Source organism: Brienomyrus brachyistius, chromosome 6 (genome assembly GCF_023856365.1).
Source record: "Brienomyrus brachyistius isolate T26 chromosome 6, BBRACH_0.4, whole genome shotgun sequence".
In the NCBI taxonomy this organism is placed as follows: domain Eukaryota; kingdom Metazoa; phylum Chordata; class Actinopteri; order Osteoglossiformes; family Mormyridae; genus Brienomyrus; species Brienomyrus brachyistius.
In genome coordinates, this window is record NC_064538.1 from 12592662 (window position 1) to 12609367 (window position 16706).

The window sequence follows — 16706 nt, forward strand, 5'->3', positions numbered from 1 at the left end:
GCTGTTCCGAACAGACTCCTCCCTGATATCTGTGTGCTTCCCTCAGCTGTATTGTACAATTTAGTGGGTATTTCCTTCACAGACCTTTTACTGCCGTGGCCAAAGGTCTTTTCTCGCTGATTCCAAGGGGTTTTCCTTAGGAGGTCATTATGAGTTGCCTTTGCACAGATCTGCGGTTCAACATGGTCCTAATTTGGCACATTTAACGTTAGTTATCATTTTGGACATTAATCATGCCTCTTTATTGAATTTTGTGAAGAATAATGCAGTATGTAGTTGTGAAGCCTTAATGGAGCTTGATAGCTTATTCTGAATCTCACAATGCTGCAGAAATGGGCAGAGCATGGAGTACCATCAGCGTTACCTTTATCAATGTAAAACAAAATATGTATTTAATTGAAAGGGTTTACGGCCTGGTAATAAAGCCTATATACTGTAAAGGGCAGATGCACATGCATCTAGTGTCTAGCATATGGACTGACCGTCATGGGAGATCCTCTGGGATCAGTACTTGCCCAGTGCAGGCTTGTGTGGAGAAAGGAGAGCATCCCAGGATGCACAGCGCGATAGGTGTGGCGGCCGTCCATCCTGGGGCACCCTCATGTCATGTGGTGTGTGTGGGGATGCTTATACAAGCTGGAGAACCTGGAAGAACCCTGTGCATTTCACATGGACTGCAAAGGTGGCCCCTACTGAGTGGGAGGTGAGCTGCAAGCCGCCAGCCTCCAGCCAGTGTGAGGACACAGAGCTGCTGTAGGTCACATGGGAATCTTGGTGCAAAACACATCTGATATCTGGAACAATTGGAGAAATTGACACTGTTCCCCGTTCTCAATCAGCGAGAATTCGGGGGGGAGGGGGGCATTGGCACGTCTCTCAATTGTAATGTCATTTCAATTGCCAAACCACTTAAGACAAATTTTGACAATTATTAAATATTTATGGAATATTCTGTACATTTATAGTGAATTAGATTTTTTTACATGCACATCACAGCCATCTTAAAATAGTGTATGTAGAAAAAAAAATAATTGCAGACCTTACAAGAAATATTTTTAAAAAGAAGTTTTAAAATGATGACTAATATCATTATCCCTCGGGATACAGGTTTTCAAACCCGCTTCACTAATTACCCTGCTCTGATTCCTGTGTGGTGTGAAAATGATTCATTTCCAGGCATTTGCCTCAGGTCTCGCATCGTTCTTACCTAGGAAATACTGGATCCCCCTAGTGCTGAGAACGTCTGGTTCCATACCCCATACCCAGGTTATGTTTTTCTTCCATAAATGCTTTTCTTTACCCTGACCATTCCGCCAAAGTGCTTTTAATAACGTTTTTACTTGCTGCATTCGGTGTCAGATTACTGATGAATAAAAAAAACGGATTTAATGGAGGAAATTAATGTCTGTTCAGCTGGGGGATGCAGCGGCTGCGGTGTTATTGCAGGCAAGAGGATGTGACTCAACCTTGATTTATTCCTGCGGCATCTGTCTGTCCCCCCTCCATCTCCTCAGTCCGCCCCTCCCCGCCTGGCAGCTGTGTGGATGCAGCATCATCTCCATTTCCGTAGCACCCTCCCCCCCCCCGGTCTGTCCTGCGTGTGAGGTGAGACACTGCAGGGCTGCCTATGAATCCTCCTTTCTCCGTGTTTCTCCAGTTTTGTTTTCACTCCACATCACTGCACAGCACTGGAATGATGTGATGAGCGACCTCCACCGCTGAGGGGCCGAGAGGTCCTCCCTCTCTCTCCCCCCTCTTCCCTGCTCCCTCCCCCCTCCTCTTCCCTCCTCCCTCGTCGTTTTCACATGTGCCTACGATCCATCTCTCCCGCCGCGCTGCTGCTCGCGGCCTGCAGCCGTATCACTGAATCCAGCTGGCGAAATCCCGACTTCTTGCGCCTTTTACTTTTTGGTGCCTCCCATCTCCAGGTGTTTTTCTATTCTCCTTTTCTGACTTGAGGTCCTGCTCCTTCCAGCAGGAACACAGAGACACAACCAGAGGTACTATTGGGGTGATTCACCATTGGATCGACTGCCTGTCTCTGAATCGTTTTGTTGGAGACATATTGCATTATATCTAATGTTTTACTCTAAACAACTGAGGTCCTGCATTGTTGGGATAATCTCATTTCTTATGGATGGATGCAGCTTTCGTTCTCTCTCAGAGTGACCTTGTGCGTTGACTGCCATTCCACAGGCACCATCATGCAGCCCCAGATGGTGGAGGTGGCTCGCCTCTACCAGACGGAGTTCATCCGCAGCGCGCGGGCCGTGGGAGCACTCTGGGCCGTCTGCACCCTCTGCTTCGCCGTCATCGAGGTGGTCATTCTGGTACAGCCCTCCTGGGTGGGCACCCGCGAGCTCCACTATGAAGGCGGGGCGTCACCCCCCCCAGCAGGCACTCTGGGCCTGTTCGAGGTGTGCCTGGAGTCGGACTGGCCGGTGCCTGAGTGCCGGGGGTCCCTGGCCACGCTGACGCCGCTGCCTGCCTTCCAGTCGCCGGCCGTGCTGGTCTGCATCTCGCTGACCATGGTGTGGGTCAGTGTCGGCTGCCTCGTGCTCTTCCGCTTCTGCAATGCAGCCACCGTGTACAAGATCTGTGCGTGGCTGCAGCTCACGGCTGGTGAGAAGACTGGGAGTCACTCTGGGGGTCACTCTGGCGGTCACTCTGAGGATTGCATTGGGAGTCGCTTTGGGAGTCACTATGGGGATCGCTCATTTGAGGGTCTAGGATCACTTTGGCTGGGGGGGCGTAACCAGTTTGTGTAGGTTAAATGTGTAGTACTCCTCCCACCCATCCACTGTCCATCCATCTGCCATCACGGCTGATCTCTTACTGCTAATCCAGGGTTGTGCTGAGTCTATCCTAGGAATCAGAGGGTACAAATTATGGTTTGTGAATTAATAAAATGTTATAATTTGTGCGATTTACAGGGCAGTATAACAATTTGCCATATTCTGATTACAGCACTAAATTAGCTTTTTGGATAAATAACGCCCTCCTTCCTCGCTCTCCCGCAGGCTTCTGCCTGGCTCTGGCTTGTGTCCTCTTCCCCGACTCCTGGGACTGTTCAGAGATGCGAGGCTTGTGTGGGGAGGGGGTGTCCAGCTTCTCACCTGGGAACTGTACTGTGCACTGGGGCTTCGTGCTGGCCATGCTGGGAGTGCTGGATGCCGCCATATTGGCCACCCTGGCCTTCGTGCTCGGAAATCGTCAGGACGCCCTGCTGCCCCAGTACGGCAAGGATGGTGAGGGCCTCAGTACACTTCATGTGGGCTTGGGGGCCACATGCCAAGGGACGGGGCTCTGCTCGGGCCCCAGATGAGAGATCGGAGTGTAAACAGCCAGCTAGTTGGCATATTGACTCGTGGATGCAATTTGGTGCATTCTGCCGACCTCCTATTGACTTCTAAGTGTGAGCAAGTCTGTGACACTTGTTCTATTTGTTTCTCTAGTGACAGGACTGCTGTTGCCACGGTGAGAGCTGAGGGCCCTTGCAGAGCCTAGGTAAGACTGCAACTTAGTGTGTCGGCTCTCTTATAGAAACCACAGGTTGCGTTTTATATTCTTGCTGGTAAAATTCATCTTAGTTCCTTGTTTGGAAGGGAAAGCAGTAGTACACTGGAAACAAATAGCGTGACAAAACAGTAACCAATCTGGTGTCAGTGCTGGGACTGGAAGTGTTTAACAGGTCAAGGGTTCAGTGGGTATGTTCCACTGTCAAAGCCGAAGCCAAATAAATTCACATAAAGCTAATGGTCAGATGCTCAAGATTTACATTGTGCTTCCATGAAGTTTCATAATATGACCGGATTCTGAAATGCAGTGTCTCACAAAAAATGGCAGGATATATATTCCCAGTGCTTTCATTAAGAGAGCCATCAAATTGTCAACAGTGGATTATCCTTTTTACTCAGGAGTTAAGTGAAATTGATCAATATTGATTTATCAAATCTATACCTTTCAAAATAAGTATGAAATATTAGGTAAAGCTTTACATTAACTGTACAATCATAATGCTTTTATAATGTATTTGGAGAATAATGTACATTATGAACATACTATAATTCATATTATATTACAGTATAATGTTTATTATTAATATATATTAAAGCTCTTAAGATATGTTAGGATGTTAAGGTATACTTATAAGCTGCTTATGAATGTGCTATGAATGCATTATGAAGGTGCACTGAATGTTCTATGAATGCATTATGAAGGTGCACTGAATGTTCTATGAATGCATTATTAAGGTGCAGTTAATGTAAAGCGTTACCATCCATCCATCCATTTTCCAAACCGGTTATCCTTCTGGGTCGCGGGGAGTCCGGAGCCTATTCCGCAAGCAATGGGCATGAGGCAGGGAACAACCCAGGACGGGGGGCAGCGTAAAGCGTTAACACTTATTAGAATTGAGTGTCTGGAGTTTGTAGAGTATTATTTTAATGTTATTTTATAATTTTGAATATTTAGTGAGTAAAATGTTGATTGCCCAGAATGAGGTCTCTATGAATGCACTTTTTAATTTTAATTTTTTATTCATGAAGGCAATTAAATTTGTAAAATAAGCAGCTGTTTCTTGGTCGATTTACGGCTAGAATTTCATGGGTGTGTAGTACTGACGTTTGCATGAGGTATTATTAGGATGCTTATTGCCTAACTGTGTGTCAGTGTCATTTCCATTCCACTTTGAATGAGCAGATCCTTCACATGCTGCTGACCCGGCTCTCTGCCTCCATCACACTCCTCTGCACCCACCCCTGCTGCCTCTTATTTCCCCCTGGGTGTCATCATTTTCCTCTTGAGTTTTTCAGATGGAGGCTCACCGTTGATGTCACTCAATTCTTTACTTGGAGAAACAGGAGGAGAAATAGTCCTATAACGCCCCCCCCCCCCCCCCCCCGAAGCATGACATCATCTGTATTACCTAGTTATATAATGTCTCAGAATGGATACTGTTGCTTGGCAACAGCATCTCTATTTTTTTTCTCGGGCTGAGAGACAGCCGTATTTCTTGAGCTTTATGGTCTGCTGTGCTTTGTTTCCACCCTGCAGAGTAGAACATCATCAACAGCCCTCCTGTTTATCTAGAGTAAATTGATTGTTGTTTTGTTCCTTTCAATGTTAATCTTTTTTTAGAATGTGCACAGCAAATCAGCCGAAACAGCAGGACACATTCTTCGGTTGAAGTTGTGGGTATATATTTTCATACAGAGTATACTGTCTATTCAGCTTAAGTTGTTTTTTTTGAAGGATACTGCATTTTTTTGTGCAGCTGTTGTGATTTTCATTATTTCATGTCTTCCGATATGTAACTTGCTTGAAATTAGAAGATGATTGCTGTTGTACTTTGTATGATACAACTCTATACTTGTCGTTGTTTAATATGACAAGGATAAAAGGAGTATGTAATTAGTCTACACAATGGATGTTTAATTACTGGATGGATTTTAACAGGTTAAACTCAGCTCACTAATTATAGGGATTTAAACAAAAAGATACCATAGACTGTAATCATAGTCCAATTACTCCCTGTCTGATGGAAGAAATCATAGATTCTGTTGCTCTTGGCAGCCGTTTTGTTTGATATGGTGCTTATGTTTGCTATCCACACTATTCAACCCAATTTCTATGTCATTATAGCATTATAGTACAGTCGTATGTGTTGTCATGGCCTTTTCAGTGATGGGTGTACAGCACCAGTGAAGAATGGACAGTGATCATGGATCATTCTCATTATTTCAATATCTAGATATTCATTTTTTTTTTTGTTTTGTGGCACCTGTAAAATTTTGAAGGGACCGTGTTGTAAGAATAATTCTGTAAATATCGGCCAAGTCTCCATTAAAACAGGTGAAAACACATCATTTGTCCGGCATTTATTTTCCTTGTTTTTGTGCGATAACATCATCACTCTGCAGAATCAGCATGCTTGCAACTAAAGGCCATTTATTTACCTCACATTTAACAGAAAACAGCAGTGTCAGTCAAAAGCAAATTGGATCGAGAACGGCAAACGGAAAGTCATAAATAGCATGTCATCACAATATACAGTGATCCAGTCTGTGGAGAATTTACGAAATATCTTTTTTCCTCCAGAACGTCAGATTGCACAATTATTTCAAAAAGCCACAATAACTGGAACGATTGACTTTCTGTCCACAAAACCACAACAACAGAATGAGGAGAAGGGGATCTGAGTAGGACGGACACGGACAGCTCTCCGAATTAAAGATGCAATATAGATGTGGCGTCGGTAACTGTGTGAGAAAGCAGTGGGGAAACATCGCATTTCGGGAGAACAGCGCAGGGCAGGATCGACTCTGAATACATTTACTCACAATAAATTCAAGGGCCAGCAAGGTAACTGGAGGAAGCATTGTCATGTTGATGCCACCTTACAAGGTCTTTCATTATCTATCTCGCTGAGAACTTTCCGGAAACCATTAAGCGATCAGCAAAAGAAGCATGTGGTACAATGGCTCCCATGTCGTTGCCTGCTAATGCGTGAGATTATTTTACTGTCTGACAGTACATTGGATGCAGTGTGTTGACCCTAATGGGTTTGGTGTGTTATTCTTGACTGGACCATATAATATCTCTGTCTCATTACTATTTCCTGACTAGAGTGTGAAAATCGACAGGTTGAATTTGGCGTTTAATCTCACCGCTGTGCAGCAAAGATCAGGTAAGAACAGGGATGGTTTATTTAACACTTGGTTTTAATTGTAAGAACTTAGTACCATAAGCACAGCAAGATATCTGCGCTGTGATCTTTATAGTGAGACCTGATCCTGTATTATACTGCCACATAATACAGTGGAATATTCTATGGTGATTTAATAGTGTGACGATAATCAATTGAAATAACTTTTTGGCTCATGAGAAACAGACCTGCATGTGCGGCGATCATCAATAAGCGAAACAGCACCAGGCAGAACCCACAGTGTAAACTCCATAGGAACTGAGGGCAAGCATCCAGACTAAACTGAATGCCCCCAAAGGACATTGCATCCCACAATCCCATTCTGCCATGGTAGTGCGACTGAGATGGATTTGCAGAGCGTGTTTAGCACAGGGAGAGACAAATGTGACACTCACCTCACTTGCTGCTGAGAGATCTGCTAGTGGAACAGGTGCCAGGACTGTCAGATAGTTTCACATTTTGATCAACGGTGAGGGACATCATTAAATGGGCATTTTGGATGGAATTTTAATTTTGGACGAAACAACGCATTCGACAGATCAAAACCATTTAGATAACAATGTAATTTATCTGAACCGCCCTTCAATGTCATATCATACCCGCTTAGGGCACAGCTTGATGGATCATATGGACAAAACTAACAGAGGACCTGCACCACTTTACACAACTGAATTTCACATTTAATGTAATGATAATAAAAGCTTGATTATTTCCAAGGATCACTTACAGTAAGAAACTCTCTTGATCCTACTGGCCAGTTTTCCCTTCAAAGTCAGACAGTTCATTTCCTTCTCAGCTGTTTACTGGTTTTAGACTGCGATGGATATTGTCAGATGAATTTATTCTCAGATAAATAAAAAGAAGAAACACACAACAAATGCAGAGGCTAACTTATCCTGGAGCAGACAGCTTTGACTATCTCCTTGTAAGCTGATACTTTGTGTGTGGATGTCGGTGTACTGTGTATGTGTGTGTGGTATTACATTAGCCACACGCGCCCGCTTCTCCCACATCTGCTTTACTCTGGCAGGTACTGTAGGATGTGCTGGGCCAGCACACTTGGGTCATACGTCAGGGCTCGCCTCTTGCGGCTGTGTTTCACCTGCGGCAGGTCGCCGTCGATTCGCTTCATTCTCTGCAGGCCCCGTGAGGCCCCGCCAGCCGCGGCCGACGCCATCTTGTCCTCCTGGTCCTCCAGCCTCTTCACTCGGAACAGCGATGGTTCCGAGTTGGGGGGCTGCAGTGGCACAGAATCGACCGAGCGGCGGGATCGTTTTGGGGCCATGACCCCCGGGGCCCCCGCACTCACAGCCGCCAGGTCCCGCTTGGCCAGGCGGGCAGGGCCGCCCTGTGGGGCTTCGGACGCAAGAGTGGACAGGACTCTTCCGACGAGATATCTGGATAAATAATGAAAAGCAAAACGGGCAGAATTTGCATTGATATCACCAAATTTCCCAGCATGCAACGCTATAAGGAAACACGCCTTTCTTCTTTTCCAGACATGGTTGTGGATGCGAGAAAATTATATGCAGTTCTGGGATCCCCATTAATTTCACTTTTTTTCATTTTCACTGACTGTCTTGCGACAAGTAATGATTCACTGTCACCCACAAACTGCCCCATTGCCTTTTCTTTTTTTTACCAGAGTACAAACTGGTAAAGAGCATTGAGGCTTCTGCCATTGTCATATGTCATGACATCATGACAAAGAAACCAAGTATCAAATCCGCTTGGTTACAAGTATACTCACTTATTGGCTTACCAACTCAGAAGGATTAGACTATTTGATATAGAGACACTTCCTGATTCGATAATCAAAAAGCACTGCGTGTTGTTCTTACAGTCGACGTATTAATGTACAAAGGGCCTCAGAGGAATGTGCCTCCGTACCTGAGGGCCTCTTCGTCTCTCTCCTCTGTTCCTGCCTCTCCACGGCTCTCCTGCAGCTTGTTCCCACTGGGAGTGAGCCCAGCCTGCAGCAGCCTCTCCTGCCGGTAGCGATTTAGCAGAGCCTGAGTCAGCTGAGGGTCCAGGAGGCCTTGCCAAGAGGCTTGGGGCTTAGTCATGCTCACGCTCGGCTCTGTCTCATCATAGTCAGGTGGGTAGGGTCCCTGGAGATCTCCGCCTTCTTCGTCCTCTTCCTCTCCCCCTTTTCCAGCCCTCTGGGCATTACCTTCCCCTTCACTGAGGAGCCGGAGCAAGCCGGCCAGGTACGCCGCCTCCTGGTCCCGCCTTCGGTCATCCTCGACCAATCGCTGTAGGGCCTGCCCTAAGCTTTGCCCTCGCCAGCCATCCGGCTGGTAGAGGAGCTCATTGCCTTGGCCCTCCATACCAGCCCCCGGTGGATATGACATCATTTGGGCTTCGTAAGGCAGAGAATCACGAAGCTCACGACGGAGGCGCAGGACCCCAGCTGAACCATCCAGATTTCGCCCCCCATGTGTGCTAGAGAGTGGCTGAGACAAAGAGCAAGAGAGTGAGACTTGTGCATTAGCGTCACAAGAAGACCAGACTTGATACAAAACTCCCTTTAAAATGGGATTAACAAAATGCCAAAAGAAACCAGCTGGTTTTTTACTGACTGTTGGTCCAAATATCCACAATCCAGATGGAAAATAAACAATGAACATCTATATTTTCATTAGCGGAAACTTCATTTTAGGATTAGGAAATCACAAGTTGAGAAGGTTTCTGCTTCATATTGTAAGTAGTATGTGGCGTGTATGTGACTATGGCTTATATGCATGGACCAGTCAGTGTGACCTCAACACACATGCATCAGCCAGCGAAATCAACTGTGCGCTTAATCACAATGAATCCCTGCAGTTAAGGTTGAAGACTGTGCTGCAGCCTACTGCTCAAACTGAAGTAAACTGCAGCACTGCACTCAAAAGCTCACCTGCCTTATGGCTTCTTTTAAGTAAGTGAATGCAGTGTCCTGAATAGCTGGTGTCACTGTCTGGCCCACAGACTGCGGATGTCATTCAGCACTGACCTCTTTAAATGTGTCCCAGTGTGAAGTCTGGAAGTAACACTACCCCCGCGTGTTTGTAAACAAGTCACTTACAAAGGCCCCACGTGCACGCATACACACACACACACACACACACACACAACACATATATAATGTTCTTTGGTAGCCACTTGGAATTTATGCTCAATGCTGAGGGCACCTTGAGATGCTCAGTACCTTGGCTGGCAATGAGCGATGCTCTCCTGAATCTGTGTGGGTCCTGAGCATCCGTAGCTTATCAGTCTCGTTATTTGGACTTGTGGTGCAGTTCTTCCGGACAAACACCCCAGATAAGGTGGGATATTTTTTTAGCCTTGGATTAATAATGCAGAGCCCTTGTTTGGGAACCACTTTGTGTGTGTGCGCTCCAGCTCATCTGTCAATGGTTCTGCTTATAAACAGTTTTGTGTACAATGGGTGAAGCCTTCTGCCATCTAACCACCCCCATGTCCATCTCAAATCTCCTACTGTTGCAGCGAGTTGTCTCCTCAAAGTCTCTCTTCATAGAGAGGAAGAGGAAGTCTCCTGAGCCTGTCTGGGCTGTTTTTCTACACGAGGAAGAAGGAATCAAGGCAGTGTGATTACAGCGCGTGGCCAGGTGCAGATCGATGGGTGGAGCCACTGAGGGCTAACCTGGCCCTCTGTGTGATTGGCCTACATGCGACACCGTTGCCTTTCCTGGGCAGCTCAGTCGGTTTAATTAAAAATCACATGAATGATGGAGGAGGGGGTTCCATCCCACCAAATCTGTCTTCTCAGCTTTGGATGACTCAGAGGTGTGAGATTCATTAGACAGATTTACAGATTTAGACAGCTCCTACTGTCACTGTCCTAACTGTCACTGGGATGAGCTTCATCAACAAATCAAGTAAGAAAAAAGGTATAAAAACTGGTGTGCGTTTTTTTACACGTACACATACACAATAAGGAACATATCCACTTCACCGCAGAGGGAGTCAGAAGATGCTTAATCATTCACATGACTGCAGACACGGGGGATCTCTGCCAGTATTTGTCTAACAGGACCCCTAACGGTGACTCATACTGTCATTCGCTGGCATTTGTGAATTAACACAAGCTGGCTGTCTTCAGCCGTGAGGCTGAGGCGAGCGTCTGAAGGAGACGCGGAGGAGAGATAAATGGCTACTGGTGCCGACCGCGAGGGAGCTGCGGGGTGCAGAGAGAAAAAAAACGGAGCGAACGGGCGATTGTGAAACAGGCAAGGAATCGGCTGAAGGTGGTGGTACAGGATGGGAGCACCTGGAAGCTGAGGAGCACCTGGAAGCTGAGGAGCACCTGGAAGCTGAGAAGCACCTGGAAGCTGAGCTCTGGGAAAATGGTCAATGAGTAGTAATGACCTGAAAGCCAAAGGCTGAGCCTCCAAAGCATAGGACAGGTAGTAGATACCAAGTGGCCCTCCTGGCCCTCCTCTCTCCTAATCCCCAGGTGACCTTTTCAGATAAATTAAGGGGGGACGAGGAGCACGATTGCAACAAGCCCCCTGTTACGTTTATTGAGCAGGCACACCAGTTCCTCACAGGGAAAGGTCCTTTTCAACAAAAGAAGACCATATAAAGCCAAGACTAATGGGCAAATGTACAATGGAGGGCCGGTGACTCGTGGTGTTGCGACATTAATCAGACTTGGGTTTCGCATTCACTAGTATCTCTGTGCCTCCCCTCCGCATGTCATCCTTTGTCTTTCAGACTTTTCCGACTCGGTGTGTGAGGTTATTATGCAGCTGTGAAGCTTCTGTCTGTCCTCTATCTTTCTTTCTACCAACTCTCTGCCCTGGGAGTAACTGACATCCCCCAGTCCGGCCCACAATAAGCCCATTGCCATCATTGGGTGGAGTTTTGCCCGTGGGCAGTTAAGGGGCATCCTGTTGTAGGTGTTTAACAATGGCTGACATGTGCGAGTGCAGGAATAGCGTGTGCTGCTGCTGTGTGTGTGTGTGTGTGTGTCTGTGTGTGTGAGTCAGCGAGCTGCTGAGTCATCGTGGCGCATTATGACATGGAAGCCCCAACACATCCTAGCATGTGGCCGTCGGGCGTGCGGACTGTCCACCTGAGTCAGGCAGCAGCCTCGGCCCTCTGCCGCCTACCACCTCTCCCTCCCCCCGCCGCCCCCACTCACACCCCCGCTGAAGTGATACGGGGGCGTGGCCACATGCTCCCAAACACTGAGATATGCCACCTTTTCCATTAGCAGACTGCTCCCCCTAGGACTCTGTGCAGCTGATTCGTATTGGACTTCATTAAGAGCTACTAATGTTCCTCCCACTTCAAGGGACATTTTGTGACAGTGGAACACAGCAAAGGGACATTGAATTAGCGCAGAGTGGTTATAAAAGTTGTACAGATGGGTAAACATTTTCTGAAAGATGGAGTTTTCTAATGACCTTCAGACACAGCAATCAACCTGCCCAAGAAGTTACTGATTTTTGGCTTTTGAATTACTTAGACTAATTAAATTAATTTGCAATTGCTGTTCCTAAGGGACACATTATTCTATATGTACTGTATTTCATCCATTACACCTCATTCTCCTCTAGCATCTATTAATATTGCATGTGCGAATTTTTCCAGTGACATTGCTTTGTGCGGCTGAAATGCGCCTTGTTCTTTACTAGTCGACGTTTATTAATATCTTTACTGGTGTGTCCGCTCCTGTCTACCTAGCACGGGTCGGAGACTCCGACTTGCTGATTATAGCCTACTTTCCCATCAGTCAAGAGTTAAAAATAGCTATCTAAGAAAAATCCTCCCTCTCGCAACTCAGCATTTTATACACTTCATTTTGAGATACAATGGCTGGAGGTGGGTTCCTTAATATGCCGTATAAGGCAGCACCTGCCTAAGAATAGCAGCCTAAATACTACTGTGGAGTATATATACTTTCCCTTTAGTAGCAGCACGATTTCCTACAGCCTAATTAGTTGCTCATTGTCAGAAGCAGTAGGGAAGCATTCATATTAAACTCACAAGCAACTCAGAATGAAGAACAGCTTTTAATTTCAGCTGCATTAATATACAGAGGCTACTTGCTGCACTGTCAAAGGTTTTTGAAAGTGAGTTCAAGAGGATCCAGCAGCACTGCAAAGACGACATAATGTGATCATAAGTATGTAGACTGACTGAGATAGATGCAGTGCCATGGATTAAAGGTCCTGCCTTTGCACGGCTCAGGTCTGAATGCTGCTGGAGTGGGACCTATGAGAGCAGAAGGTGTGCCGATGTTGATGGCGATGGTCGGCCTCAGAAGCCGGTTGCCATGGCAGCGTTCCTCTCCAGTTCCCAGCAGTGTGTCCCTCGCTAATTGAATAGTGCTGCCTCAGGTATTGATTTCACAGAACCTTGAGTTCCAAAGACCAGGCTTTATGCTACATTTGGAAAACGCTGGCAGCTAGCTGAGCATCACTGCCCCACAGCACATGCTGTGACGGTCTTAAATCTGCAACAACAGCACAAATTGGTAATGTGCTCATAGGAATACACCATGGTATACAATGGATTGCTATGTGTCTGCTATGTATTTGTTGCTGTGTATGTATGGAAGTAACTGTCCATGGTCCTGAAAAAGACAACCTGAATTATGTGGCCATTATTCCTGCTATTCACTGAAAACAAATAAAATATCTCCTATTTAAGGGCATATTAGTTATGAGTCCCATAGGGGCTATACAGTACTGCACCATACTGATGTATAATGAGCCCCGAGAAGTTTATTGTTGATTGAAAACTGAAAATGACTGTCTCAGAATCGAAAGATACTAAATGTACTATAATTACTGGGGAAAATAGTATAACATAGGGATGCAGAGAAGATGAAGCAGCTTCCCTTTTCTGTTCTTTGGGAACCTGCCAGAGCCAGAAGCCATAATGGGATGAAGACCATCAGCCACGACAAGATGCAGGGGACCAGAGTCAGAGGGAGAGGAGAGCTGGGCGTGAGCTGACTGCAAAGTCAGACGCCCACCATGGCTTCCTCTTCACCCCCCGTTCTGAAAGAAACACACATCTGCCTCTCTGTCCCTCCCTTGTTTTTTTTTGTTTTTTTTTCATAGCACATGTTGCTCAGCGAATACATCTTACTCCAGGAGCAGATAAACAAAAACAAACAAAACAGAAAAACAAAAAAATGTTTGCAAAAAATATAAAACATACGCAAAACAGAGAGATGCAATGATTGATCTGCAGCCTCTAAAAAAAAAACATTCTCACCACTCATGTGATGTTATTGTTTCAAAGACCTATAAGACGATAATTTAATCAGAACAGTGTATTACATGACACATACACATGAACGTGGCATTGGCGTGCATTTGGTGTGATGTGAACAGCTACTCGAGTGAATCCTTTCTTTTGAGGCGAAATACAAGGCTGCCAAGGGGCTTCTGGAAAAGGACAAACGCAACGCTGTCCCTAGTGGCCATTAGGTGCACGAGTGTTTATATGGCTGAGGCACACAGCTTGGCTGAGCCCTTTTTAAGTGTGACCCACTACTGAGGTTGAGTGCACATATTTACCAGACGGTCCTTAATCTCTCCATGTAATGACTGTATCAAACATAAACTGACATATAGCTTTATTTAGGCACCACTTCTGTATCTTACCCTTCACCAGTATAGCTACATCCCTACTCCAACACAGATATGCACACACACAAGCACAATCACCTGTCTTGCTTCCTCTGTTTAATCAGCGCTGACTCCCATAACACTAAGATTCTGATCAAAGTCCATCCCACTCTTGTCATCTGTCAAATCTGTTGTTGCCTGGCAATAGCAATGGGTGCACCCACCTTCATGAGACAGTCTCCTCACCGCTCTGTACCAGACAGACCCATAACATGATCACAAAATGGTACATGTTCACCATTTTTATATATACTGCACCCCTTTAATGCAACTGAATGACAGTAAGTGGTAGCTGCGCATACAGACAGGAACAGACAGCATGACTAAACTGTCCATGAAGTGCTTATGGCAGTTTTCATGTCTCATCTACTGCAGAAAAACAGTTCTGCTTCCTCTCACACCATTCTCATCCCACGTAACACCAGGGAAGTATTTTCACCGGCAGCAAAAAGGGCTGGATCTCTCCCCATCAGCTGCGCATTGTTGTCATGCCACCTCTGTGCCCTTATGACGGAGACATCTGGGTAAGCAGAGCGTGTCGGCGGGCATGGCTCCCAGAGCAGTCCCTCCTTACCTTGGCTTCCAGGCGTTGCGCTGGGGCGAGCAGGAGGGCAAGCTGGAACAGGAGGAAAGCTGCGCTGGTCAGAGGGCCCGACATCCTGGAGGAGAGAATGAGGCTGCCCCAGTTCAGACAGAGAATGAAGTGTTAGCAAGGCAGATGGAGACGGGCAGAGATACAGGCAGCAGGAGGGGGTGTGGTCTGAGGACAGAGTGTGTGGTGTGTGCGTGCGTGCGTCTGTGTGTGTGGGGGGGCTTGGGCTCGGTAGATGAGACCAGAAAGCAGTGAGAAAGGCAGGGATCATTAAGATCGCGTCATGGATAAAAGAAAACAGGAAAAATGTAGCTACAGATAAATTGAATTAAGCTTCTTACAGTAAGTGCCTGTAAATGAAGACTGAAACCCACAAATTATTTTCAGGAAGTAGTAATATGAAACATTTTCATAACGATATAAGAATAATGCAAAATACACATAAATAAAAATAACGCATAACGTTTCTTAAGCAATTTGTTGTTGTTGCTTACATTAAAACCTTTAACGGCTTATTTTATCTTTGACTACATACGGCGGATGTTTAATTTTTAACTGTAACGTTCTGTAACCGCAGCTTAATGCGCTCTGCGCTATTCAGGCATCCAATCACGTCAACCTTTAAAAAAAAAGATTTTGTGAATGCAGTAGAGCCATTTAAAGTTATGTACCACGGTGCATTGCCACCTAACGATGTATGCTACAGCAGCTCACAGGCGCGAGACTTCATCCAGTAATGCAAATCACCTAAAAGGCTTTAGAGTCTCGACCTTTTATTTTTACTTTTTACATTTTCTATATATCGTTACATCGTTTCCTAAATAAAGTGAACAAACACCACGGGGAGACAACAAAAAGGAGCCAACTATATTTTTACTGTGATGCGAAGACAAAATCACTCTACACCGCAGTAGACAGGAAGCTAATTATAGGCTAAATCTCATCAGAACAGCCTACAGCAAATTTTCCGTACCTAACTCATTCCTCTTTTTTCCATAGCCACCCCCAAACACTTCTGCGTCAAAATTTAATGAAAATACCCAAACCCCCGATTCTTGAAGAACCCCGAGAGCAGGGTTAGTGGAAAATCCATAGTAACGTTGCAAATTCAAAATTCAAAATGGTTAAAATTTTTTAAAATAGTTGTGCGTGAGAACCCACGGGTATTTATACCACGTGTTGTATTAAATTAATATTTATGTGTATTAAGAGCAGTACAGGAATAACTAAAAAAAAAAAAAAAGCATACGCCCGAACAGGGACTTGAACCCTGGACCCTCAGATTAAAAGTCTGATGCTCTACCGACTGAGCTATCCGGGCTCTATTCAGGGTGGGATTTTAACATGTAGTAGTAATTATGCAGACTTTTATGAACGCCATTTATTATATTTTTAAATTATATATATATATATATGTATACATATTAAAGCTCACAGGGTTGCCAACTTTGGTCGGCTGCCTGGCGTGAGATTTTCAATTCGAGACAAGTCTGCACACACGTGCACACGCATTTGTATGTCTGTAACAGTTTTTTTCCCATGTAAATAGTCTGTAGGGTTTGCAAACTACCCCAAAGCTCGTTAAAAGCTTCCATCATGTTGGTAATTAAAGTAGACGCTAGTAAATCAATCGTGTAAAATGTATCCAGAACTGTGCGTACATCGCTGCGCGAGTGCAGCAGGCATTCGTCCGCTGAAGCGCACAATGACGTCAAACGTGTCATAAACGTTCGAGCGGACATGTCCGCTAGTACGC

At 45.5% G+C, this 16706-nt stretch overlaps 2 protein-coding genes and 1 non-coding gene across 5 annotated transcripts; 1 reads left to right on the forward strand and 2 right to left on the reverse strand.

The window, feature by feature from the left end:
* The first annotated feature begins 133 nt into the window (after nucleotides 1–133).
* Nucleotides 134–4874, forward strand: lhfpl4b (LHFPL tetraspan subfamily member 4b). 3 transcript variants are annotated; one of them, XM_049017243.1, is made up of 4 exons: nucleotides 134–2622; nucleotides 3021–3248; nucleotides 3456–3507; nucleotides 4815–4874. In XM_049017243.1, the coding sequence occupies exons 1-3, from the start codon at nucleotides 2142–2144 to the stop codon at nucleotides 3479–3481; spliced, it is 735 nt and encodes a 244-aa protein (XP_048873200.1). In that variant the 5' UTR covers nucleotides 134–2141; the 3' UTR covers nucleotides 3482–3507; nucleotides 4815–4874. The 3 variants fall into 3 exon arrangements, with proteins under 3 accessions (XP_048873200.1, XP_048873201.1, XP_048873199.1); XM_049017244.1 differs by lacking the exon at nucleotides 4815–4874 and having other exon boundaries at nucleotides 134–2000; nucleotides 2197–2622; nucleotides 3456–3974; XM_049017242.1 differs by lacking the exon at nucleotides 4815–4874 and having other exon boundaries at nucleotides 3456–3974.
* Nucleotides 4875–7000: 2126 nt separating this feature from the next.
* Nucleotides 7001–15153, reverse strand: pcsk1nl (proprotein convertase subtilisin/kexin type 1 inhibitor, like). The gene is made up of 3 exons (XM_049017900.1): nucleotides 14933–15153; nucleotides 8597–9162; nucleotides 7001–8103 (listed from the first exon to the last, which is right to left on the reverse strand). The coding sequence occupies exons 1-3, from the start codon at nucleotides 15014–15016 to the stop codon at nucleotides 7725–7727; spliced, it is 1029 nt and encodes a 342-aa protein (XP_048873857.1). The 5' UTR covers nucleotides 15017–15153; the 3' UTR covers nucleotides 7001–7724.
* A 1045-nt stretch (nucleotides 15154–16198) lies between these two features.
* trnak-uuu (transfer RNA lysine (anticodon UUU)) lies at nucleotides 16199–16271 on the reverse strand. Its single transcript has one exon. It is a non-coding gene; the product is annotated as a tRNA-Lys (tRNA).
* Nucleotides 16272–16706: the final 435 nt, after the last annotated feature.